Here is a 26,973-nt window from a genome sequence, read left to right as displayed (position 1 = left end):
GAGAGGATGGGAGAGAGAAGACATGGGGAGAGAGGGGAGAGAGGAGGGAAGTATTCATTTGTTGTTCCACTCAGCTGTGCAGTTTTTGGTTGCCTTCCATGTGTGCCCTGACTGGATATTGAACCCACAACCTTGTCGTTTTGGGACGATGTTTTTAACCGACTGAGCTAACCAGCCAGGGTCATAGCCCTTTCCTATAGAAGAGAGAATTAAAAGGCATTTTCAGGCCCTGGCCAGTTGGCTCAGCGGTAGAGCGTCGGCCTGGCGTGCGGGAGTCCCGGGTTCGATTCCCGGCCAGGGCGGGAGTCCCGGGTTCGATTCCCGGCCAGGGCACACAGGAGAGGCGCCCATCTGCTTCTCCACTCCTCCCCCCCTCCTTCCTCTCTGTCTCTCTCTTCCCCTCCCAAAGCCGAGGCTCCATTGGAGCAAAGATGGCCCGGGCGCTGGGGATGGCTCTGTGGCCTCTGCCCCAGGCGCTAGAATGGCTCTGGATGCAACAGAGCGACGCCCCAGAGGGGCAGAACATCGCCCCCTGGTGGACATGCCGGGTGGATCCCCGTCGGGCGCATGTGGGAGTCTGACTGCCTCCCCGTTTCCAGCTTCGGAAAAATGAAAAAAAAAAAAGGCATTTTCAGTATGTTAAATAAAATTCTTCTATGGTTTTATGCTTTTTTCTTTATTATTTTAAAGCTTTTACACACACCTAATTCCATAATAACTTTTAAAAAATAATTAGCCTTTGAATCTTTTTGAACTTCTCAACAGAATTTCAGAGAAACATCCCTTTTTGCACTCATATTAATCAGTTTACATAATCTTAAATTAAATAATTACAGTGACACGTTCATTTGGCATAAACTGGTTTGGGAACAAACAGCTGGTGCTTGTTAAGCATCCAGCTCATTTGGTGAGAACAAAAGTATGGGGATATAGTAAGAAAGTGGTCGGCTTAGAAGACTCTACCGGGGCAAGTGATCAACCTGTCCTGTGCATCAGAGAGTGACTTATGGAGGGATTGACAAACTGTGTTTCCATAAGTTGATAAAGTAGAGGTCTGTTAAGAGTTTTTACAAAATTATTGTTTGTATTTCCATTTTATTGATGAGGAAACTGAGGTTTCAGAGAATTACCATATTTTTCACTCCATAAGACACACTTTCCCTCCCCAAAAAATAAAGGGGAAAATGCCCGTGTGTCGTATGGAGTGAAAAATACAGTATTTCATTAAATATTTTAACACACCATTTGGTTCAGAATTATTTTTTCTTATTTTTCTCCTTAAAACCGTAGGTGTGTTTTACGGTCATGTGCATCTTATGGAGCAAAAAATACGGTAAGTAACATTCCCAAGGTCAGGCAGGCAATAAGTGATGGAACCCCAGGATTTGTATCTAGATTGAATAGGTTCACATGTAGATGCCTAGATGTCACCTGATTTATTGTCATTAAGTATTCTTGTGTGGTCTTCAGGTCATGTTTGGGGTAGTGTTCTTGCAGTTATCCCAGTTACCCTAGTCTCATTTTGCACCTTAGTGTTTCTTTTGCACCAACACAGTGTAAAAAATGAGGATGCATTCCAAGGTCAAAATTAGACTTATAATTTGTTTTATTTTTTAAATTAAAAAATTATTCATTGATTTTAGAGAGAAGAGAGAGAAACATCATTTTATCATTCTGTTCATTTATGCATTCATTGGTTGCTTTTTGTATTTGCCCTGACTAGGAATTGAACTGTCAACCTTGGCCTATCAGGATGATGCTTCAACCAACTGAGCTATCTAGTCAGGGCAAATAATTTGTTTTACTTTGGATAATTTGTTTTATATTGGATATATATATATAAGTGAGAACTGTGGCTAAGATCTTGCAGAGGGCCCTGGCCGGTTGGCCCAGTGGTAGAGCATCAGCCTGGCATGCAAGGGGTCCCAGGTTTGATTCCCGGCCAGGGCACACAGGAGAGGTGCCCATCTGCTTCTCCACCCCTCCCCCTCTCCTTCCTCTCTGTCTCTCTCTTCCCCTCCTGCAGCCAAGGCTCCATTGGAGCAAAGATGGCCGGGGCGCTGGGGATGGCTCCTTGGCCTCTGCCCCAGGCGCTGGAGTGGCTCTGGTCGCGACAGAGTGACGCCCGGAGGGGCAGAGCATCACCCCCTGGTGGGCAGAGCGTCGCCCCCTGGTGGGCGTGCCGGGTGGATCCCGGTCGGGCACATGCGGGAGTCTGTCTGCCTGTCTCTCCTCGTTTCCAGCTTCGGAAAAATACAAAAAAAAAAAAAAAAAAAGACTTTGCAGAGTTGTAATAGTTGAGGTAATTAAAAAATAAGAGGGTAAAGAAGAAAAATAGAGTTGGAGAACACAGACATAGACTTTTCCTCCTGTTAAATTTCCTTCATAGTTTGGGATCTGGTCAGTCATCGTTATCTTTGTTATTACTTGTTATTGGACATCAGAGAAACAACAGCATGAGAGATACTTCTGATCTCTTCCCTTAAAATTTCAATAAATTGAACAACTATAATGCAGTAAAGGAACTCCAGCTGAGTTCACAGCCACGCCTAACAGATCCACACAAGGAATGGACTGAGGTGGGACAGGTTGAAAAGGGGGCCAGAAGATAAAATGCTTTCGCAGTGGAATCTAGACAGGAGAGAAAGTGGAGAACTGAATTTTTCTCTCTCCTTGCTGGACTCAAGGAGGGAGTTTTATTTTGAACCAGGAGGGTGGAGAGACTGAGGGGCAGGGTGGAAAGAGCTGAAATAAGATGGGCACAACCAGATGCAGGGTTACGGAGAACTGACCACATCACTTGGCTTGTGATCAGCTGGCAGAGGGCCTGAGCCCAGCCTGTAGCACTCTCTGGATCATTGCACACTGGGCCCAAAGTGCTTGGCTTTTGCAGAGAGGTGCACATTTCATCAATGTGTGCTGGGCCCACAGGGTCCGGCTCATGCGTGAGGAGCATGCTCCATCAGTAGGTGCTCAGCCCATGGAGAATGGCCCACAAGGCACTGCGCCCACTAGACGCACTGAGCTCAAACCACTCACTGCAAAAGGCACTCTACCGGCAGCCTGCGCTCCATGCAATGTCAGGAAAAACAAAAGTGCACCCCCCCAACCCTCCCAGATCCCCCCTCCCTCGTATCGCCCACAGAATACGAGGAGGGGCAGTGGTGGGCTCCGCACAACTGACTCTCTGGAACTACTTTTTCTTTTGAGAGGTGGAACTGCTCCAGTCTGATCCCCTGCTCTGCTGAGACATGGAGAATGACTGGAGACCTGAAACCGCCACTACTAAAGCCATAAAGGCAGCATGAAGCTGTAAAGCTGAAACTGTAAAGCCCCGCAACACTCCACCCACCAACACGACTGCAGCCCTGCCTACATCACTATAGAAGGTGTGCAGAGGAATTTCAGAGCTAAAACTTGTAGCACAGCGCCACCTACTGGAAAAAATTGTTCCTTGTAAGGGTTCTTAACATCACTCTCAAATACCATAAAGGAAGAAGAAATCATACATCATAGATACACAAGACAGAGATGTAGTTCAGATAAATAATGAAAAATCCCCAGAAATAATCTCAATTACATGAAAACTTGGAGGTGAATGACAGAGAATTCAAAATTGAAGTTCTAAAAAAACTCAATGAGTTGTGAGAAAATACTGATAGACAATTTAATGAGCTCAAGAAACAAATTATTACTTGTTATTTCTTGAAGCATCAATTGATCCATGAGGATTTCAACAAAAGAATATATAAAATTTCTTGTAAAAAATGTTTATTTATTGATTTTATAGAGAGGGGGGAGAGGGAAGTATCAACTCAATACTTGAGCTGTGCTCCCCACGTTGCTGCTGACGACAGACACACACACACACACACACACACACACACACACACACCTCCCCGCATTGCCGCCAGCCAGTGGGCTGATGGCCACGCCCTCTAACACGGGCCTCTGCATGTTCATTCCTCAGTGGTTATCGCGTTACTCCATGAGTTGGGCACTGGAAGTGAGCGGAGCTCTTCCTGCCACGGCCTGTCTGCTAGTGTTGCAGGCCCTGATCGCAAACTACTCCAAGGATCAGACCCTCACGTTCCCTGGCCTTGGGTGTCTGACTCCGGGGCCTTAGTCAGTGGATACCAAGTGGCGGAAGGAGCTAATCTAGCAATGTTAGTTTTTTGGAGGGTTAGTGTTTGAATGGTATATCTTTGCTCTTCCTTATCTTGCAATCTTTCTGTGTCTTTTTGTTTGAGATGTGTCTCCTGTAAATAGATTGGTTTTCGATTTTTCAGCCAGTTTTAACAATCTTTTTCTTTTAAATGAAACATTAAATCATTTACTTTTAATGTAATTGCTAACATATCTGGGCTCAAATCTACATTCTTTTTTAATCTACCTTCTTTTAAAAGCACTTTCTGAATATGCCACCTGTTCTGTCTGTAATTTCTCAATTTTCTTGCCTTTCTTGGATTGAGCTATTTTTAAAATTTCTTTTCCTCTTCTATAACTTTGGTAGTTATGCATTCTTTTATCCTTCCTTTTTATTCTTCTTTTATACTTCCCATAGAAAGTACAGCATACATCTTGTAATTGCGGTATTATTTTCATCTCTTGTAGCCATTGAGAAATTAGCGGTTGATCTGATTGTTACTCCTTACTAAATTAAGTTTTATTTTATTCTAGTGGCTCTAGAATTTTAATTTTTATCCTTAATATTCTTCAGTTTCACTAAAGCATCACTTAATCTTTATCTTCGTGAGTACTCAGGGTGTACTGTTCATATGAGGATTCTTGTCTTTTTTAAATTCTGTAAATTCTCAATTATCTTTATTACCTTCCCTTAATTCGTCTACAACTCTTCTGAGTGTATCTTACATGTCTGTTAATTTTTCTTTTATGAAAATATTACTTTATTTTTCTGCATTACATACTAGGTGAATTCCTCAGAAGTATTTTTAAATTTGCTAATTTACTCTTTAACTGTGTTTAGTATTGATTATATCCTATTTGTTGAGATTTAAATTTTTAATGCCTATATTTTTTTATTTAGAAAATTAAATTTAATGGGGTGAGATTGATAAATAAGAGTACATAGGTTTCAGGTAGACATTTCTGTAGTATTTGAACTGTTGATTATGTTATGTATCCATCATCCAAAGTCAAGTCACTCTTCATTGCTGCATACTTGTCCCTCTCTACTCCCCTCCCATGACACCCGCCCTCTGCTAACCACTTCACTTTTAGTTATGTCCATGAGTCTCAGTTTTATATCCCACCTATGTGGGAAATCATATACTTCTTAGCTTTTTCTGATTTACCTATTTCACTCAGTATAATGTTCTCAAGGTCCATCTATGTTGTCATAAATGGCAATATGTCCTCGTTTTTTATGTCTGAGTAGTATTCCATAGTATATATACTACATCTACTTTATCCAGTCCTCTATCAGAGGAAATTTTGGCTGTTTCCATGGCCTGGCCACTGTGAATAATGCTGCGATGGACATGGGGCTGCATGTGTCTTTACATACCAGTGTTTTTTAGTTTGGGGGATATATACCCAGTAGAAGGATTGCTGGGTCATATGGTAGTTTTCTTAATTTTTTGATTAACCACTATATTTTCTTCCTGAATGGTTGTACTAATTTACATTCCCACCAGATCTGAACGAAGGTTCCTTTTTCTCCACTGTCTCTCCAACACTTGTTATTATCTGTCTTGTTGATAATAGCCAATCTAACAGGTATGAGGTAGTATCTCATTGTAGTTTTGATTTGAATTTCTGTTATAGCTAGTGAAGATGAGCATTTTTTCATATATCTGATGGCCATTTGTATGTCTTCTTGGGAGAAGTGTCTGTTCATGTCCTCTCCTCATTTTTAATTGGATCACTTACTTATTTGTTGCTGAGCTTTGTGAATTCTTCATATATTTTGGATATTAACGCCTTATCAGAGCTGTTGTTTGCAAATATCATCTCCCATTTAGTTGACTGTTTGTTTTGTTGTCAGTTTCTTTTGCTGTGCAGAAGCTTTTTATAGACCCATTTGATAGAGTCCTATTTGTTTATTTTTGTCTTTATTTCCTTGGCCTTTGGAGTCAAATCAATAAATTGTTTTCCATGGCCAACATCCATGAGTTTAGTACTTATGTTTTCTTCTATGTTATTTATTGTGTCAGATCTTATATTTAGGTCTTTGATACATTTTGAATTAATTTTTGTGCAGGGGACAATTCATTGTCAAGTTTCATTCTTTTACGTGTGACTTTCCAGTTTTCCCAGCACCATTTATTGAAGAGGCTTTCTTTTCTCCACTGTGTGTTTTTGGCTCCTTTGTCAAAGATGATTTGTCCATATATATGTGGTTTTATTTCTGGGCTCTAGATTATTTTCCATTGGTATGTGTGTCTATTTTTCTGCCAATACCATGCTGTTTTGATTATCATGGCTCTGTAATATAATTTGAAGTCAGGTATTGTAATACCTCTGACTGTGTTTTTTTTTTTCCTCAGGATTGCTTTGGTTATTTGGGGTTTTTATGGTTCCATACAAACCTGGTGGTATTTTGTTCCACTTCTTTAAAAAATGACATAGGGATTCTGATGGGAATCACATTATATTTGTATATTGTTTTGAGTAAATATGGCCATTTTAACTATGTTAATGCTTCCTATCCATGAATATGGAATATTTTTCCACTTCTTTCTTTTTCTTTTTCTTTTTCTTTTTTTAAAGATTTTATTTATTTATTTTAGAGAAGGGGGGAGAGAGGGAGGGGAGGAGCAGGAAGCTTCAACTCCCATATGTGCCTTGACTGGACAAGCCCAGGGTTTCGAACTGGCGACCTCAGCATTTCCAGGTCGACGCTTTATCCACTGCGCTACCACAGGTCAGGCTTCTTTTTCTTTTTTAATTCAGTGAGATGAAGGGAGGCCAGCGACAGACTCCTGCATGCGCCCCAATCGGTATCCACCTGGCAAGCCCACTAGGGGGCAATACTCTACCCATCTAGGGTTTTGCTCCATTGCTCAGCAACCGAACTCTTCCTAGCACGTAGAGAGAGGCCATGGAGCCATTCTTAGTGCCCAGGGCTGACTCACTCCAATCGAGCCATGGTTGCAGGAATGAGAGAGAGAGAGAGAGAAACAAGAGGGGGAGGGTTCAAGAAGCAGATGGGCACCTTTCCTGTGTCCTGATTAGGAATCAAACATGGGACATCCAAATGCCAGGCTGTCGCTCTACCACTGAGCCATCCGGCTAGGGCTATTTTTTCATTTCATTGTGTCTTTTTCAATTTCTTTTAATAATGCTTTGTAGTTTTCAGAATATAGGTCCTTCATATTTTTTGTTAAGTTTATTCCTAGGTATTTTGTTGTTGTTGTTGCACTTATAAAATAAATTGGTTTTTTTAGTTCATTTTTTGAAGTTTCACTGTTGGTATATAGGAAAGCAATATATTTTTGTATGTTGATTTTGCATCCTGAGACTTTACTGTATTGATTTATTGTTTCTAATAGTTTTGGGGGGAAGCCTTTGGGTTTTTTTATGTATAGGATTGTGTCATCTGCAAAAAGTGATACCTTTACTTCTTTTTTCCTGATGTGAATGCCTTTTGTTTCTTTTTCTTACCTGATCGCTCTGGATAAAACTTCCAGAACTATGTTGAATAAGAATAAAGAGAATGGGCAACCTTATCTCATTCCTGATTTTAAAAGAAAAGCCTTCATTTTTTCACCATTTAGTATGATATTAACTGATGGTTTGTTTTATATAGCCTTTATTATGTTGAGGTACTTTCCTTCTATTCTGATTTTATTGAGTGTTTTAGACATAAAGGGATGTTGTATATTATTGATTGAATGACTTTTCTGCATCTATTGATAGGATCATATGATTTTTGTTCTTTGTTTTGTTGATGTGGTGTATTATGTTGATCGATTTCCATACATCGAACCATCCTTGTGCTCCTGGAATGACTCCCACTATATGTGATGTAGTATTTTCTTAACATGTTATTGTATTCAATTTGCTAGTATTTTGTTTAGGATTTTTGCATCTATATTCATTAGAGATACTGGTCTGTAGTTTTCTTTTTTCATGTCATCTTTGCCAGGTTTTGGTATGAGAGTTATGTTGGCCTCATAAAATATGTCGGGGAATATTGCTTCTTCATCTGTTTTTTTGTAAGACTTTGTGAAGGATAGGTACATCTTTTATGAATGTTTGGTGGAATTCAATAGTGTAACTATCTGGTCCTGGACTTTGTTTTTAGGAAGGTTTTTGATAGTTGTTGCTATTTCCTCCATACTTAAAGGTCTATTTAGGTTTCCCACTTCTTCATGGCTCTGTCTAGGAAGATTGTACAGTCCTAGGAATTTATCCATTTCTTCTAGGTTGTTGAATTTAGTGGCATATAATCTTTCATAGTATTCTAGTATGATCCTTTGTATATCTATGATGTTTCAGGTAATTTCTCCTCCATTTGGGTTTTGTTTATATGAGTCCTTTCTCTTTTTCCCTCAGTGAGTCTAGCCTGTCATTTGTCAATTTTATTGATCCACTCAAAGAACCAGCTCTTTGTTGTATTAATTTTTTTCTATAGTTTTTTAGTTCTCTATTTCATTGAGTTCTGCTCTAATTTTTACTTTCTTTTCTTCTGCTGACTTTGGGTTGCCTTTGTTCTTCTTTTTTAGTTCATTAAGATGTGATAAGTTATTTACTTGGGATCTCTCTTATTTCATGACATAAGCTTATAATGATATAAACTTCTCTTATAGCTGTATCAACGCATCCCAGAAATTTTGATGTGTCATGTTGTCATTTTTGTGTATATTTTTTTTATGTCTGCTTTTATTTCTTCTTTGATACAGTCAGCTTTTAGAAGTATGTTATTTAATTTCCACATTTTTGTGGGGGGTTTTATTTCCTTTTTGAAGTTGAATTCGAATAATGCCTATATTTTCAGTATCCATGTTTTTGTTTGTTTTTAGTTTGTAGTCTGTAGTAATCAATATTTCATGTCCTGCTGATAAGCCACTACTCCCTTAGTTCTCCATCCAATTCCCACCCTGAGAAGTCACTTATTAGCTCAATTAAATGATGTGATCCAAAGGACAGGCTGAGATCCTAAAAGTTGATACCTAATAGCGCATACCTCATCTCTTAGAATTCTCATATTAATTTTTATTATACTAATTTTTCATTTGAAGAAATAGAGTTTCCAAGAGTTAAGTGAATTGCTAAAGGACATATTAGTGAAGTGCAAAGTCACAGTCTGGAACCAAACTTGCCTATTCTGATTTTTTATTATGTTTGCACATTTTCATCATACCTTATTACTCACTTTTGAAGAAACACATATTCACCTCCAGCAAGAGGGAAACAGCTTCCCCTTACCCTCTTTATTTATTACAGAGATGTGTAGATTTAGAGTACTGGTAGGTCTTTTGAAGCACTTTAAAAGGATGAAAAAAAGGGACATCTCGAAAGTGGACATTGAGGCCCTGGCTGGTTGGCTCAGTGGTAGAGCATGGGCCTGGAGTGCAGGAGTCCTGGGTTTGATTCCCGGCCAGGGCACACAGGAGAAGCGTCCATCTGCTTCTCCACCCCTCCCCCTCTCCTTCCTCTCTGTCTCTCTCTTCCCCTCCAGCTGCCAAGGCTCCATTGGAGCAAAGTTGGCCCAGGCGCTGAGGATGGCTCTATGGCCTCTGCCTCAGCCGCTAGAATGGCTCTGGTTGCAACAGAGCGACACCCCAGATGGGCAGAGCATCGCCCCCTGGTGGGGCATGCCGGGTGGATCCTGGTCGGGCGCATGCGGGAGTCTGTCTGACTGCCTCCCCATTTCCAACTTCAGAAAAATACAAAAAAAAAAAAAAAAAAGTGGACATCGAGAGACTTATAGAGGCACTTCAAGTTGCTGGTCAGGTGAGGACATCTCAGATATCTTCCTGGCCCCAGCCAGGGAAGAACCACCTCCATAAAGGTAGCTGGTTGGACATATACGCATTGTGTCAGAAAGTGGTAATCATTTCTAGCCGGCCGACCCCTACTTAGCTCAGTCCATTCACAGCTCCAGGTCATGTTCCCTGGGTTGACCTATACCTTCTCCATCCTGTCCTCCGCCCCCATGCGGGGTCCAGCTTGAATCCTCTCTCTAGATTCACTCCTCTTCCTTTCTCTACCAGGGATGATTATTCTCTCCCTCTCTCTCTCTTTAATATTTTTCTCATTGATTGAGTGAGAGTGAGAGAGAAGGAGAAGAGAGAGGAAGGGAGAGAGAAAAAGGACAAAAAGAAAAGCACAAATTTATTATTTCACTCAGTTGTTTCATTCAGTTGTGTACTCATTGATTTTTGTCTCATATGTTCCTTGACTAGGGCTCAAACATGCAGCCTTGGTGTGCTAGGATGACTCTATCTACCGAGCCACCCGGCCAGGGTTATCTCTGTTTTTAATCTCTATTCTTCAATCTTCCTTTCTTCTTGAGTCTTCTCTCTGTTAGTTGTCAGAAGATGATATTGTACAAACTCTGATCTTAGTAGAAAATGAAATTTTAAATGGCAAGTTGGGCAACTTGGTTGTGCCAGAAAATGGCAGATGTCATTGTCTACTACCTGAGGACAGAGGTGAGGAGACCATGCCTCTGGGTTGGGTGATGGCACTTGGAAAGTAAGTGGTATCTGGGATATGAGCACCTAAGGTTTCCAACAACTGTCTCTTGTACCCTGAACAAGCCTCAAACACAGTGACCTAGAAGATACGGTAGTGAAGTCAGAGGGTCAGGTGAGAGAAGTGAGATGGAAAGCAGGGAAGGATTTAGGCATTTGGCCTCAAAGCCTGACCTGGTCCTTACACAGTGTCCTAAGCCTAGAATATCTTAGGCAGTCTTCTTTGTTACTGCAACTCAACTAACATCTCAATCTATTTAACTCACCAGTGTAAATCCACCCACTTGTCTGCTAGCCCAACTTTGGGCTGAACATTCATGACATCTACCTATTCAACTATCCACATAGTTTTGTGCTTTCCTGACACTGGGTAAACCTGTTTTCTTGGTTAACTGCCTAAATACATTGCCAGTTTGCCTGCCTTCCTTGGCATACCTGATTTCTGATCAAGACCCCCTGACCTACCAAGGGACTTTTCAAAGTTGCCTCCACACTCTGCCCACCTTTATGATGGTTCACTTGCTGCTGCAGGGAGAGCTCTGTGCTCTGGACATGCCAATCCCCACTCCCACTCCAACGCACAAGCCAGAGACTTTGCAGATGTTTTCATTTCCTGTCCTGTGGCACAGTCTAGGAAGCTCTTGTCCTCCATCAAGGGGAAAGTGTATGTTGAATGGGGCGGTAGGATGAGGTAGGTTAGTTCCTGCCCTCTGGATAGAGGAGAATCTCTTATTGACCAAAGCTCATTCTCAGAAGCCTAGGGACTCATCTTGTAGATTAGCCCTGGAACAGTTAGTCTTTCTCTTTCCAGAAACCAGAGGGAGAACTGGAGATGTTGTGCAATGCAGTCCTGATGGCGCTGGTGTCCCAGTCCCCAGGAATGGTCATCGACAAGCTATGGGATCAGCTGCATGTGCACAGTCTCCCTCCAAGGAGTCTCCTGGCTGTAGTGAAGAAGCTCACTCTCTCCGAAGGTATTGCTTGCTCCCTGTGGTGGAAGAGTTCGAGTCTGAGAGCAGGGGCAGCCCGCTGAGGGGAGCTGTATGGAATCTAGAATAAAGCTTTATCCTCCTGACTCCGTTCCCTGGCCAGCTCCACTCAGTGCTGTCATGGGTGAACGTGTAGGGAGGGGACGGACAAAGGAGGATCCCTGCGGGGCTGCTGGGAACTCGGGAGGGAGGTCACGGGGACCTGGGATGGCACAGCAGTGTGTGTATGGGGCATGGGGGGCTGTGGTGCTGGAGGTAGGACTTGCCAACAAAGATGGAGAGAGAAGTCTGACCAGAAAGCCCCCAATCAACAGCAGCGGGAGGGAAAAGAGAAGTGAGGCAGGCTTTGCTTTGGGCAACCTGGAGTTTTGAACTTGACTAAAGGTCTGGAAAGTAATAGTGTAGTAGGATGAGGCAGAGAATCCTTGTATAACCTCCATCCTGGTAGCTTTGGTGACAGCACAGGCTCTCCTACCCATTCCACTCCCCTTTTTCAATCACCAAGTGTGAAAACAGCACACAAGACGTTGGACAAATGACAGTATGTGCCTTTTCTTTGCCACTTGAGTTGGGGCCAGAGAGAAGTTGGGGGAAGTCAGCTGGCCTTCTGGGCATTAGGTTCAAAGTGACCAGGCGTGTGGGTGGGGCTGCACCACAGGCTCAGGGGACACAGCAACAGAAGCTGGGAGCACGTCTCTGTCTAGTCGGGGCAGATGTTCTCACTTCAGGGCAGTGACAAGAGCCTCTGGCAGCACAGCTCTTTGTGCCTGCAGGGTCTCAGGGTGTGCAGGGGTAGGGTGTGGTGGTACCTTGCATTTGTGAGCGGAGCTAACATCCACTATTGAGCTGGATGGAGCTTCTTTCCCAGAAGCCCTATAAGGTGGTCTCATTAGAAACTACTCCTATTTAACAGCTGAGGAAGCTGAAACTAGGATAAATTAAGTAACTTGCTCCAAGTTGTCCAGATTCTTTGGAGGCAGAGCTAGGATCAGCACTCAAGCCTTCTGGCCCCTAATGAATTAGATTTTCTACAGGAAGGCAAGGACACTCCTCTCCCTGAGATAGGGACGTTCTGCACTCTTCCAGATGGAGCTTCCTACCTGTTACCCACATGGACATACGTCCTGCACCATCTGAGGATGGTCCAAGAGGAGGATGACATGTTGACAGTGTGCCAAGGTAAGGGTCCGAGGGTCTGGGGAAGACTCTTTGGAATTGGGGAGGGAGGAAAGAAGGCCAGGAAGGGGCTGGATCCCTCTGAATGTGGATCCCATAGGCTGTGGAAAGGGCAGATGAAGACTGGGAGCAGGCCAGCTGTGAGTAGGTGCTCCTCCCCATCTGACCTGTCTCGGCTGGTTTGGGGCAAGAAGCAAGCTTGATGGGGACGCTGTAGGTGTTGACAGCCTTCCTCTTTCACTTTCCCTGCCCGTGCTGGGTGCACTAGGTATGGTCGGAAAGGAAAGAGTTGGGCAGGTGGTGGATGGGTTGTGTTTCTCAGCACAGGACTCCAAAAGCCCTTTAGGGTTGTTGCATCCACCAAGCGCGAGAACAAACGTCGGAGACTTTCAAGGGTTAGATCTTACTTTATTGGCCAAGTTTAACCTGCGCAGGGGCGAACTCTCAAGGCGTCCAGAGACACCATACCCACAAGGAGCTGCAAACGAGAGTCTCGCCTGGCGCTTACAACTAGGTCCTTATATATCCTAAGTGAGCAAGCATTATACAGGAGCAGATGTGGCAGTTTGCTATTCGCTAGGGAGGTTGCATGCAGCATAGCAACAGGGGAGAGGTTTAGCTCAGTGGAGAATTTCAAACATAAACTTCTGATAAGGGTCTCTAACCAATAGAATGCAGGATGTTTGCCCAGCTTTGTGCTGATCTCTTTGTTCTTGGCCTCCCCGGGACCCTATCAGCACTTCCCTGTTCCTGCTCCTCCAAGAGTTAGACTCTGGCACCCACAGCACACCTCCCCGAACCTAACATTCCCCCATCTCTTTTGGGCATAAATCAAACCCTTGATTCTTCATCAGTGGGAAGAATGGTATAAGGTTGGGACAGAACCATTAACTTCACTACTTCTATTCTTTCTTTAAAATAACTGAGTAGCTTGTTGAACAAAATGAGCCCTAAGGACAAGAGGCATAAGAAACCAATACACGGACCTAGTAAAGGGAGAAGGTAAGGCAAAACACCACTGAGGCTACTCCATAAGGGGCTTTCAAAAAGCTCTCTACTTCTTTTTACTAGATCTTCTTGTAGCCTTTTGATTTTGTCTCGGACTATATCAGATTTGTTGGCATAGAAGAAGCAACGTTCCTGTAGAGCCAAACAGATGCCTCCCTGCTCTGTTGTAAGTAAGTCTAGACCCCTCCTATTCTGCAGGACTACTTCTGCAAGCGAATATAATTGATCTTGAATATCTTGAATTGTACTAGATATGGCTTGAATGTCATCTATTAGCTGGTTAGAAAGCTTGGCATAGGAATCAACAGCAACCCCTAGTCCGGCAATACCAGTAGCTACGGCCCCGGCAATACCTAGGCCTACTAATAGTGGGATGAGTGTAACAGCTCTCTTAGAGTGTCCTGCGATATAGTCCAAAGTGGGGACAGGAACAGGCTCTTCCCCGGGTATAATGTCTATGTCTGGTAGTAGAGTGGCTAGCACACAGACCCCGGTCCAATTAGCGTGCAAATAGGAGAAAGCTAGGTTACCTTCACATAGCAATACTTGCCCCCTGTTAGGGCAGAGGGGGGAGCTAAAATTAATGAATTTGTTACATTTGGCAAAATCTGCAAACCCAACATCTATATCGAAGCTGTTATTTTGTGGGTGACTGGAGATGCAAGAGGTATTAAGGAAGTCCATGGGCTGAACTCTAAAAGGAATGCTAGCACTGCAGTTTGGGTGTGGGGTAAGCAAAGACTCATTGAATGCTGCTGGTAAAGCAATTGGCATGGGGGTGCCTAGGGTCATACAGAGCCAGCAATCAGTAGCTAGGGCAGGATTTGTGGCATTTAGTGCCCGATGGGTAGCTAGGAGTATATCAGAGGATTGAGTGTCTAAGTCGATACCTCGTGCCTTTGGCAAAGCTAAAGGATGATAACTAATTTTTGGGTACATAAAGTTAATGATTTGTTCAACTCTTTCTTGTACTATAGATTCCCTAATAGTATCTTGGGGTCCTCCACCATCAGAAACATGTAGAGGGGGTACCTTGTACCAACATACAGGCTTTCCAGGCTCCCCTCTGCATGAGGCCTGCATTGGGCCATGTGATCCTATTTCCGGCTTCATGCCAGCTTGAGTTCTCTGAAGGATGGCAGTGAAATAGGTATTATCACCACTAGTGCATTCCTGAAAACTTTCATAACAAGAGGAGTGCATTTGATATAGAAAGTCAGCGCACTCAGCAGGACAGGGTCCTGGCTTGCCTAAAACAGTGGGGATTATGCGAGGTTTGTCACGGCATCTCCACTCTTGTGTGTAACCTCCCCCTATACTTTTCTCTGAGGCGAGGTATGCTACTTTACTAGAACAATTAACCTGTCTTGAGTACTGCTTTGGTATAATGGAAGAGGTTCCTCCTCTGCACTCACAAGGGGGGCCATACAGCCTTTTGACTAGCTCTTCAGCGGTTAGTGTTGGCCCCAATCCACCCTCTGTAAATTTTAACAAATACAGTAGTCCTCCTAGGATGATGAATTTCCTTTTGGGATTCATGAGTTCCCCTATTATCTGGATGCAGATGTGAACCGCAATCTTAAGGGGTCCTTGGGATCTGCGCGGACCCTCCATTTCCTCGGGTCTGAGTGCTGGGCTCCCACTACCTCGTCAAGTTGAGCTGGTTTCACGTGGGAGAGATGGATCCAGTAAGGCTTTTCTGCTATTTTAATGGCCGTGGGTGTACTCAGAGCACCTGGAACAGTCCATTCCAACGCGGCTCAAGGTTGCCCCATCTGTGGTTAAGAATCCACACCCACTGTCCAGGCTCCGGTGGTTCTGGTAACTGGGAGCCATGTTTCTGGTCCGATTGGGCTGATCTCTGGAGGGCTCGCACCTCACTTCTGATGTTTTGCAGGGCCTGCAAGGACTTGAGGAAATTATGATTAGAAACCTCTAGCTCCTCCCTGGTTAATCGGGGTACAAGGGACACAGGTTGCCCAAATAAGATTTCATAAGGGGTCCATTTATTGAGATAGGGGGTACATCTGGTTTTAAAAAGGGCGAAAAGGAGAAGCTCAACCCAGTTTTCGCCGGTCTCCTCCCTTAGCTTGATTATAGTTTCTTTCAGAGTCCTGTTCATTCTTTCTACCTGTCCTGAACTTTGGGGCCTATAAATGCAATGCAATTTCCAATTAATACCTAACTTAGTGGCTAGTTCTTGAGATATCCTAGAGATGAATGCAGGTCCATTGTCTGATCCTAGGGCTAGAGGAATGCCATATCTAGGTATGATTTCCCTTAATAAGACTTTGCAAACTGTGGAAGCAGCCTCTCCTCGCGTGGGGAATGCTTCTACCCATCCTGAGAAGGTGTCTACTAATACTAATAGATACTTATAACCCAACTTCCCAGGGGTCATCTCTGTGAAATCTACTTCCCATAACTCTCCAGGAGCTTTCCCCCAATACCTCACAAAGGGAGGCAACTTCTTATTCTGGGCATTTACCCTGGCACAGATGCTGCATCTAGAGACAATGGAGTGGACAATATCCCTGATGTTGGGCCTGGAATAATATTTCTTGACAAGTTGTTCTAGCTTATTCTGCCCTAGGTGAGTGCTAGTATGAATATCTCTCACTATTTCCCTTACTATTCCCTGGGGTAAACAAAGCCGGGAGTCAGGAAGTTCTATCCATCCCTGCTGATTTTTCTTCCCCTTTAACTGTATCCCTTCCTGCTCTTCTTCTGGGGAGTATCTAGGATCCAGAGTTAGCGTTGGCTTAGGCAGCAATGGCAGAAGGCTTTCTTGCGGCTTAGTGGCTGCTTCTCTTGCAGCTGAGTCTGCTAGATTGTTACCTCTTATAATAGGAGAATCCCCCTTCTGGTGTCCTTTGCAGTGGATAATGGCAACTTTGGTAGGTAGCCAAATGGCGTCGAGGAGGGCAAGAATTTCTCTGCAGTTCTTAATGTCTTTCCTCCCTGCTGTCAGGAGGCCTCTCTCCTTATATATGGCTCCGTGAACATGGGCGGTGGCAAATGCATAACGGCTGTCAGTATAGATGTTGGCAACTTTTCCCTCCGCTATCTGTAAGGCCCTGGTTAGTCCTATTAGCTCTGCCCTCTGTGCAGATGGCCCTGTGGGCAGAGCTTTCTGCCATAGGATCTCATCTCCCGTAGTCACGGCTGCCCCTGCATACCATTGTCCATCCTTGACAAAACCACTCCCATCAGTAAAGAAAGTCAGGTCTGCCTTTTCATAGGCCTGATCCCTTAAGTCCGGGCGGAAGCCAGTCACCGTGTCAAGGATTTGCTTGCAACTGTGATCCACTGTGGACTCCGGTATTGGCAACAGGGTTGCTGGGTTCAGGGCGGTTGTTTTGAGGAACTGAACAGATGGAGGGTTCAACACTGAGCCTGATATTGTGTCAGCCTTGCATTGGATAGCCACCTGTCAGGAGGTGCTCGTAGCACTTGCTCTACGTAATGTTCCCCAATCCCTTGGATGTCTTGTCCCAAAGTCAACTTACTAGCCTCCTTGACTAGTATTGAGGTGGCAGCAAGTGCCCTCAGACATGTTGGGCCTCTTCCACGGCCTGAGCTCCTGACTCAGTTCCCCTAGAGCTATTCCTCCCTTTTCAGCTATAAATAGCTGAAAGGGTTTGGCCATATCCGGTAGGGCCAAAGCCTGGGCAGTCACTAAGCACTTGGAATGCTTGCTTTTCCTTTTCTGTTCATATGAATTGCTCTTCCTTTCCCCTGGTTAGTTCATGTAGGGGTCTAGCTAGTTCTGCAAAGCCCAATATCCACAGTCAGCAGTATCCCACTGCACCCAGGAATTCTTGTACCTGCCTCTTGCTGGTAGGCTCGGGGATCTGCAAGACCATCTGGATTCGCTGGCTGGACAATGTCCTTTGCCCTCCCTGTAAGTTATACCCCAAATAACTTACAGTTTGCATCACAATCTGGGCCTTCTTGGCGGAGACTTGATACCCCATTCGCCTGAGATCTTGTAGCATGTCCGAGGTAGCTTCCTCACACTCTCCTTCGTCCTTGGCAGCTATGAGGATGTCATCCACATACTGGAGCAGTATGATCGATGGATGAGAGGAGCGGAAAGCCTGCAGATCTTTGCTGGGGGCCTCAATAAAAATGGTGGGGGAATTCTTAAACCCTTGTGGTAGTCTGGTCCAAGTGAACTGCCCCACCAGTCCATTTTCTGAGTCATTCCATTCAAAGGCAAAGATCTCTTGGCTCTGAGGTGCCAGAGGAATACAAAAGAAGGCATCCTTCAAATCCAGGACCGAATAATAGGTATGGGTTGGAGGCAATGAGCTCAGTAAGGTATACGGGTTGGGCACCGTGGGATGGATAGTCTCTACCCATGCATTCACCTCCTGCAGGTCCTGCACTGGGCGGTAGTCATGGGTCCCCGGCTTTTGGACGGGGAGTAACGGGGTGTTCCAGGCTGATTGGCATTCTCGGAGTATGCCTGCTTTCAGCAGGCATGGCAAGTGCCGTGCAATGCCCTGTTTGACTCGGGCCGGGACCGGGTATTGTCTGACCCTAACAGGGCTGGCAGTGCTCAACAGCTGTACTAGGACAGGTGGTTGGTGGGTGGCCAAACCTGGTGGGTTGGTTTCTGCCCAAACTTCAGGTACCCTGGCACGCAGGGCATCCAGAACCCCTGCTCCTTCCTCCTTACCTCCTTGGATAGTGGCAAGTAGTATTCCTCAGACAGTGGGGTAGTTATCTCCAAGCTGACCTCCGCCTCCTTGTCCCTCGTAGGGCTCTCCTCCCATCGGAAGGTAATGGTGGCCTGAAGTTTCTGCAATAAGTCCCTTCCAAGTAGTGGGTAAGGGCAGTCTGGAATGACTAGGAAGGAGTGGGTAATGGTGCCTCGGCCTAAGTTAGTAATTCTTGTGGTAGCCCATGGATAGGCTTCTGCTTTGCCCGTTGCCCCTACTATTTTGGTAGTTGCCTTCTGAATTTGCCCTTGTGGTTGCTTTAGGACTGAGTAGGTGGCTCCCGTGTCGACTAGGAAGTCTAATGGCTTTCCTTTGACTGTCAATGTGACCATGGGCTCCTGGGAGCTGACGGGAGTGGAGCCCTGGCCCCGTCAATCTAAGGTTTGGAGCAAGACCTCTGGGCCCTGTTTTGGCCCTTGGCTGTTGGCCTTCAACCTTGGACACTCTCTCTTCCAGTGCCCTTTCTCCTTACAATAGGCACATTGATCTTTGGCTATTCGCCGCCCCTGGCCCTTTTGCTGCTCCCCTTTCCCTTTGGGAGGAAGTTTCTGGGCAGCAATCAGGATTTTGGCGACCAGGCGGTGACGCAGTGGATAGAGCATCGGACTGGGATGCGGAAGGATTTTGGCTACCTCCTTTGCTCTGCCAATCTCTGGATCATCCCTATTGACATACACCTTCTGGGCTATTTCTAATAGCTTACTCCTATTCTCTCCCTCGAATCCCTCAATTTTCTGAAGCTTTTTCCTTATATCAGAAGCGGCTTGAGTCACAAAGGCTATGTTTATTAGCCTCCTGTTTTCTTATGCTTCTGGGTCTAAGGGGGTGTACACTCTAAATGCCTCTATGAGTCTCTCTAAGAAAGCTGCCGGGGATTCTTCCCTTCCCTGGATGACCTCACTTACCTTGCTAAAGTTGGTTGGCTCTCTAGCTGCTGCCTTGAGCCCCCTCAACAGAACCCGGTGATACTGGAGGAGCATGTCCCTTCCCCCATTGGTATTAGGGGTCCCAGGTAGGAGGTTGAGACGGGAGAACATCTTCTATTTCCCTTCATCCCTCCTGAGTTTCCCTTTCTTCTCCTAATACCATCTTAGCAGCTTCTCTCATTATTCTGTCCCTTTCTTCAGAAGTGAAGAGGGTTTGTAAAATCTGCTGACAATCGTCCCGCGTAGTCTGATGGGTCCTAAAAATGGTCTCAAGGAGAGATATTAATCCCTGAGGTTTCTCGGAAAATGGGGGATTCTGATGCTTCCAATTGTATAAATCACTGGTGGGAAAAGGCACATAGATGAGGCGAGGAGGTGCCCGTGGGCCAGCATCTGGTGCCGGCGGCGCCTCCCGGAGGGGCAAGATGGCGGCGCCTCCTGTACCATAGACTGCCTCTCCTCGGGTGTGGGGCGGGCTCGAGAGCCCGCTCACGTCCTGCTGCGAGGAATCTGGTTCCTCCTGCCGCTGATACAGCGGAGGGGAATTCACCGGGTCTAGGTGGCCCTCCGGCGGCCCAGGCAAAACAGGGTAAAGCCTGGACAGCTCACCAGGCCGTGTCAGGAGATGACTTTTCTTTGACTCTCCCAATTTTCCTATTTCCTGTAGCGAGACAAACCACCCATTTGCCTTGCTGGCTGTCCTTCAGACACTTTCTAATGTACCCAGGCCGCTCAGTGGCTATATCTACCCACACATCTATATACAGGTATTGGTCTGGCTGGGGTGCTCTATAGACAGTGGCTCTGACAGCAAATAAAGTTGGAAGATCAAAAGTGCCCTCTGTGGGCCGTCCTACATTAAACGCAGGCCATTCCAGCTGGCTCAAGGTCCGGAGGAAACCTGGACTTGGTGACGGACCTCCATACCCCTGAGCCCTCTTCTGGAAATCAGAAAAATTCTTCAACAGGCATTCGAACGGGGATCCCGGCAGACTCCTGTTGTCCCATCCTAGATGACTCAGGAATAATAAGAAGGGTAGGATACAGGCGACACACACTATTAACACAAGGAACACACTTGCCTCTCTCACACTCAACTCAGTCATTCAAGCTCAGACAGAACGCAGCGCAGCGTGGCGCAAAAAGGATTCCTAATGTGACCGGTCACTTCTAGAACTAACAAATCCAAATTTCAGAGAGCGGCGTCCCGCTTCTGAAAGTCCTGGGTAGGTTGCCGGCAGCGTCCCATCTACTACCTCAGGATTGTGTGCTCCGGAGCCCAAAAGCCAAACCAAAAGAGGATCCTCAGTGAATACTTACTCAGCTCGAGCTCTCCCTCCGGTCTCCGACCCAGAACTCTGCCGAGGGAGAATCCCAGCCAATGCACCAAATGTTGCATCCACTGGGTACGAGGACAAATGTCGGAGACTTTCAGGGGTTTAGATCTTGCTTTATTGGCCAAGTTTAACCTGTGCAGGGGCGAACTCTCAAGGCATCCGGAGACACCGTACCCACAAGGGGCTGCAAACGAGAGTCGCACCTGGTGCTTACAACTAGGTCCTTATATATCCTAAGTGAGCAAGCATTATACAGGAGCAGATGTGGCAGTTTGCTATTCGCTAGGGAGGTTGCATGCAGCATAGCAACAGGGGAGGGGTTTAGCTCAGTGGAGAATTTCAAACATAAACTTCTGATAAGGGTCTCTAACCAATAGAATGCAGGATGTTTGCCCAGCTTTGTGCTGATCTCTTTGTTCTTGGCCTCCCCGGGACCCTATCAGCACTTCCCTGTTCCTGCTCCTCCAAGAGTTAGAAGACTCTGGCAGCCACAGCACCCCTCCCCGAACCTAACAAGGGTCAGGGAGGAGACTTTACTCACAGGTGTGTATCATTCCGCTTGTGGGAAGGGCAAGGTGGCGGGCCGTTCTAACTCCCTGATCCCCCTCACAGTACTCTCTGCCTTGGCCATCAGTGCCCAGAAGCATTTGGGCACTGGGAATCATGAAGTGAGGGGCACGGGTTGGAAGGGTGTGTCCATCATAGCCTACCTCACCTTCCGGATCCTCTTCAACCGCTGGTCTTTTTTTTTTAATTAAGTGAAAGACAGAGTGGCAGACAGGCAGACTCCCACATGCACCCTGGCAGGAATCTACCTGGCCAGTCCCCTACAGGGCAATGCTCTGCCCATATGGGGCCACTGTTCTGTTGCTCAATCACCAAGTGTGAAAACAGCACACAAGTCGTTGGACAAATGACAGTATGTGCCTTTTCTTTGCCACTTGAGTTGGGGCCAGAGAGAAGTTGGGGGAAGTCAGCTGGCCTTCTGGGCATTAGGTTCAAAGTGACCAGGCGTGTGGGTGGGGCTGCACCACAGGCTCAGGGGACACAGCAACAGAAGCTGGGAGCACGTCTCTGTCTAGTCGGGGCAGATGTTCTCACTTCAGGGCAGTGACAAGAGCCTCTGGCAGCACAGCTCTTTGTGCCTGCAGGCACAAAGTGCCAAACTATTAGCTCTTGAGCCCAACTATTCTAGTACCTGAGGCCATGGAGCCCTCCTCAGTGCCTGGGGCCAACTTGCTCAAATCTTTCAAGCCATGGCTGCAGAAGAAGAGAGAGAGGGAAGGTGGATGGGTGGAAAAGCAGATGGTTGCTTCTCCTGTGTGTCCTGGCCAGGAATCAAACCCAGGACTACCACATGCCAGGCTGACATTCTAATGCCGAGCCAACTGGCCAGGGCCATCATTGGTCTCTTAACGGCAAATACCAGATGCGAGTGGATAGGAGGGGTTGGGTAGATAGGCTGACAGAGTAAGGCTGAGCCAAAGGTGGGGAAGGGCAGTGTCTGTCCACTTGCTGATGGAGGGCTGACTCACCAGGCTCTTCCAGGAGAGACAGGTGATTCTCCTCAAACTCCTCACCGTTCTCCAGAGAAGGGTAGAGTCAGGAAACACTCCACTGTCCATTCACTTATTTCTTAAGTATGCATTTACGTTTGTTGATTCCTCTCATTTGCCTGGCACTGTGCTAGACCCTGGTAATACAAAGATGAATAAGGCAAACCCTGGAGGGCTTGTCCTGCCTTCATCCCTTTGCTGAGGCAAGTTTGTTGTGTCTCCTTGAGTGCAGGTGGCGCAGCAAGTTCTGGCAATAACGAGCAATCTCTTTTCTCTCATGCCGTCATCCAAACTCAAGAATGAAGTGAGTCAGTTAATTATAATGCTGGCAGTTGAGGCAGGCAGGTTCACATTGACTTCAGGCAGACGATAGAGGTGCAGCCAGAAAGCATGGGGCCATACTTGTTTATTGGAGGCTCGCAAAGACAGGCGAGCAAATAAAAAAAGAAAAGAGCTAATAAACATAGGAAAACCTGCTTTTTGCAGTGAAGGGCAAGGGAGCAGGAAAACCACACCTCGCTATGGCGGGAGTGTGATCTGGGAGAACTGCCCTAAGGGAAAGCATCCACAGCCTCACATACACTATACACACATGGAGCTGCCACGTGCTCATGCACTAGTCTGCAAAGTGCTTGCAGCCGGGAAACCAGCAAGCAAGCCTAACACAGCTGTTTTCCCCACATTCTACCCCTTTAGGGGTGCTCGCCTCACAATCTATGTGACAGGTACCTTCTGTGATGGCCCCTGTGTGAGGAGGGAGGTACATTATACAAACAAACAGTACAGTCTACAGCAACATAATTACAAAAGCACAGGCTATGAGCGAAATGAGAGAGCTGTCAGCAGCACCAAGAGAGGCAAATCTTTCATTTCTGGCAGAATATAGGCCAGAGTTCTGTCTGCAGACAGCACAGTAGCAGGCACCAGAGGCCGCCCCAGGCGGGCATTCCAAACTTTATTATCTGGTATACCAGGATCTGCTGGTTCGATGTGTAATAAAATGGGAGAACTCATTATTGGCCATTAGAAACTTAGAAAGGTGCCCTTCATAATGCTGTCCCCCTGAGCACTCAAGGGACAATACACTTCTACCTTAGGTGGCCAGGTGCTGGTTGCCCAGGGAGTTAACTGGAGGTCCCCCTCAGGCACCACCCATGGTGCCAACAAGGCCACCCATCATGGGGAGGGGGCCTGTACAGTCCAGGGCCATGTCCATTGAAGCCGTTGGCCTTTAAGGAGGGCTGTTGGGGCAGGAGCACATTCCCCTACCATCCAAACCCTGGCTTGAGCAAAATGTTCTTGGTATGTATCTGCAACTGGATGGGAGCAGCTGCCTGGTGCAGGAGGGCCTCCACTGGAACTGGGTCCCCCCATCGAGGTCTCTCATTCAAAATCCGAGTACTGTCCACAAGCAGCGTGTCCATCCAGTAAGGGAGCCAGTGCCCCCCTTCCTGTCACAGTTCCTTCCTTTAAGAGTCCATTATACCACTCAATGATACCAGCAGCCTGAGGGTGGTAAGGGGACATGGTACTTCCAGTCCATCCCAGCTCTTGAACCCATTGCTTTACCATAGAACCGGTAAAACAGGTACCAATGTCATTTTCAAGGACCAGCGGTTGCCCATATGCAGCACTCAGGTGGTCCAGAGCCTGTATGACTGCCCTCTGGTCAGGGTTATGGACGGGGTAAGCAGCAAGCAGACCGGTGTCAGTATCTACACAGGTGACTGCACACTAGTATCCGTCCAACTTTGGTAAGGGTCCAGTGATGTCTATCTGCCACTGTGTCAGTGGAACATGACCCCTCTGGACATGTCCAGGTGACACCAGTGGTCTCTGAGGGTGCTCCTTGGAACACACTGCACATTGACTGCAAGCTCCAAGTACCTCTGCATAGGACACAGGCAAGTTCCACGCCTTAACCATAGCCCACACAGTTTTCTGTCCTGCATGGAGCAGGCGCCGGTGGAGCCACTGTGCCACATCACCTGCAGGCACAGTCTCCAAGCATCGCACCCTTGCCAACGTATCTGCCTCATCATTTCCAGGATGGGCTAGAGGGGCATGCCCCGTGACATGATATACTGTCACCTGCTTCTGGTGTCCTGTTTCCCGTAAGTCCTGCCACATGGCCTGACCCCATAGTGGACGGTGCATTACCACCCACTGGTTAATGTGCCAAGTAGCAATCCAAAGGGTCAGTCCATGATAGACAGCCTAGCTGTCAGTGCAGATCGCCAGAGGTGAAGGTTCATTATGGGCAACTAGCTCTTAATCCTGCCCACTAGCTGCTTTGGCCTGTACCCATGTCCATCCTAGTAGTCTCAGTGGCCAGATGGAAGGCTATGGCTATCTTCTGGGCAGGTTGGCCCCTGCTAGAACTATAAGTATACCAGGCATCCTTGGTGATGGGTATCTGCCCCTTCTGGTAGGGACTGACCTCAGGTTCTGCCTCCTGAGCCCCACCTGCACCTGACTCTAAGGTCGCATGGGTGACTGGACTTAAGACTTCCTGCAGTTCTGCTCTCAGTGACCTGGTGCTAAGAGCCTATTGTTGCAGGTAGGCACCCCACTTGGCTAGGGTTTGGGCCATACCACTATGTGGTTTGGTTGCCCAATCTCTCACCCATCCTGCAATAGGGTATGTGGGCTTGACCATATTGGTGTTGTGGTTGTAATACTCTCAGTGGCCAGGAGGGCAGCATACACAGCTGCCAGCTGCTTCTCCACTAACGAGTAATGAACTTCAGCACCTTTCCACAATTGGGGCCAAAACCCAATAGGTTGCCATAGGCTCTCTGTCCATTGCACAAGCCCCATCCAAACCCCTCAGAGGTGACATGGACATCAAGCTCACAGGGGCTGGAAGAATCAAACACATTCAAGGCCTGTGCCACCTTGACAGCTCTCTTAGCTGCTGCAAATGAACCTTGCGCCTGCTCAGTCCAATCCCACTGAACCCCCTTCTGAATAAGGTGATATAAAGGGCACAGTAACTGAGCTAACTGGGGTATGGATGCTCGCCAGTACCCCAACAGACCTAGGAATTCCTGTAACTGCTTTACTCTAGTGGGCACGGGGTATGCTTGGATCTTATCTATAACTGTGTCAGGGATAACCTTTGTCTTACCCGGCCAGAAAACCCCTAAGAAATTGACATATAACCCAGGTCCTTGTAATTTGCCCTCATTGATCACCAGCCATACGCTTTCAAATGGGACAGCAGGGTAGGGACTGCTTGCTCCAATTCTGGAAGAGTCACTAGTTAATGTGCATATGAACCACCTCTGGCTGTTTCCATTTAGCCAGGTCAGCAGCCACCAGCCCATGGCACAAGGTGGGGCTATGCAAATAGCCCTGGGGTAACACTGTAAAGGTCCATTGTCTCCCTTCCCAACTGAAGGCAAATTGGTCTTGACTCTGTAGCTGTGTCAATAGAGAAAAAGGCATTAACCAAATCTGCCACAAAGCAGTGTCCCCAACTCATGGCTTAACCTGGTGTTTCCCAACGTGGGGCCCACGCCCCACAGGGGGGCAATTCGATAGTTAAGGGAGGCAATTTGAAAATGGACTCGACAGGACTTTAACTCTTTCGCCCCGGGCCATTTAAATGCAATGCTAGATATTGGTGCCAAATTTAACAAAAAATGCAATTCTTAAATAATTGTGGTAAATAATTATTAAGTATAATTTCATTTGATGAGACCAAAATATCAACTGGGTGATTGGCGTCGTCAAGTAAACTTCGTCCTGGGTTCACCGCGGAGCGTGCCGTCTGCCGCGGGGAACCCCGGACGTTTTAAAAACTCGCTAAACAACGCAGTTATTCTCACCTAATTGGCCCATCGCAACTTCTGTAGTGTTTCACATCATCGAGTTGGTGTTAATTTGAAATAAGTGTCAGTCAAAACTGTTGTAAAAGCTCGTTGATTTAATAAATATACATATATATATAGCATAGATATAATTGGTAAGTATTTGATTTTATTTTTATCAATATTAAACTCTTTATTAAGTACTTCTTGCATCGGGGCTAGAAAGCAATAATATTTTATAAATATTATTGGGGCTATAATAGTGCATGCACGAAAATTTTAATTTTAGAAGCATAACTTTCCAGAAAATTTTGTCAAGTGGAAAAAATATAGATACATTTTGATTTGCGGTGGTAGTGTAGTAAATGTGTTATATACATTTAAATAAATATGAATTTTTAGTATACGCTTACTCTATGTCACATTGAATATATTTTAACACATATTTTAATATTAGTTTTTAATTGATCTTATTTTATTTCTTATAGCCCATAGTAAAATGAGTGGTGCAAGCAAGAAAAAAACTCGTCAATATTCGGAGGAATATTTAAAATTTGGGTTCATACCCGCTGTTCACGATGAGCGGATTCCTTTTTGTCTTTTATGCCAGCAATGCTTGACCAATGAATCAATGAAATGAGGTCGTCTTGAGGCGCATTTGAAGGCAAAACATAGTGCTCATATTAATTCAGATTTGAGTTACTTTAAAACTTTAAAGAAAAATTTTGAAAAAAGAACAACATTAAAGTCTCTATTTACTGCTCATACTTCAACT

General features: G+C 45.8%; 2 protein-coding genes across 3 annotated transcripts in view; one reads left to right on the top strand and one right to left on the bottom strand.

Annotated features, from left to right (window-relative positions):
• The window catches only part of LOC136325026 (3beta-hydroxysteroid dehydrogenase dhs-16-like), a 42,033-nt gene extending 15,060 nt beyond the window's left edge, over positions 1–26,973 (top strand). Inside the window, exons 4-7 of one of the 2 annotated variants that reach the window (XM_066258712.1) lie at positions 1,291–1,333; positions 11,476–11,638; positions 12,740–12,832; positions 26,687–26,973. In XM_066258712.1, the coding sequence (XP_066114809.1) occupies positions 1,291–1,333; positions 11,476–11,638; positions 12,740–12,832; positions 26,687–26,838 (451 nt within the window). In that variant the 3' untranslated portion in view covers positions 26,839–26,973. Of the gene's footprint in view, positions 1–1,290; positions 1,334–11,475; positions 11,639–12,739; positions 12,833–21,439; positions 24,288–26,686 lie in introns of those variants that run through there. The other variant, XM_066258713.1, reaches the window with a different exon arrangement.
• LOC136323758 (uncharacterized) lies at positions 17,447–21,381 on the bottom strand. Its single transcript, XM_066255566.1, has 5 exons — positions 21,369–21,381; positions 20,878–21,011; positions 19,833–20,151; positions 18,522–18,880; positions 17,447–17,958 (listed from the first exon to the last, which is right to left on the bottom strand). Exons 1-5 carry the CDS (start codon positions 21,379–21,381, stop codon positions 17,629–17,631), a joined length of 1,155 nt encoding a protein of 384 aa, XP_066111663.1. The 3' UTR covers positions 17,447–17,628.

The sequence above is a fragment of the Saccopteryx bilineata genome, chromosome 2, assembly GCF_036850765.1.
Source record: "Saccopteryx bilineata isolate mSacBil1 chromosome 2, mSacBil1_pri_phased_curated, whole genome shotgun sequence".
Classification (NCBI taxonomy): Eukaryota; Metazoa; Chordata; class Mammalia; order Chiroptera; family Emballonuridae; genus Saccopteryx; species Saccopteryx bilineata.
This window is presented reverse-complemented; position numbering and strand designations above follow the sequence as displayed.

Bases quoted from the DNA above. Each gene is read 5' to 3' on its own strand.
- LOC136323758 (XM_066255566.1), bottom strand. The intron at 20,152-20,877 runs GTGCATTGGCTG...GTCTCGCTACAG, and splicing joins CCCAGTGGATGCAACATTTG to GAAATAGGAAAATTGGGAGA. The intron at 17,959-18,521 runs GTAAGGAGGAAG...ATTTTTATTGAG, and splicing joins ACTTGCCACTATCCAAGGAG to GCCCCCAGCAAAGATCTGCA.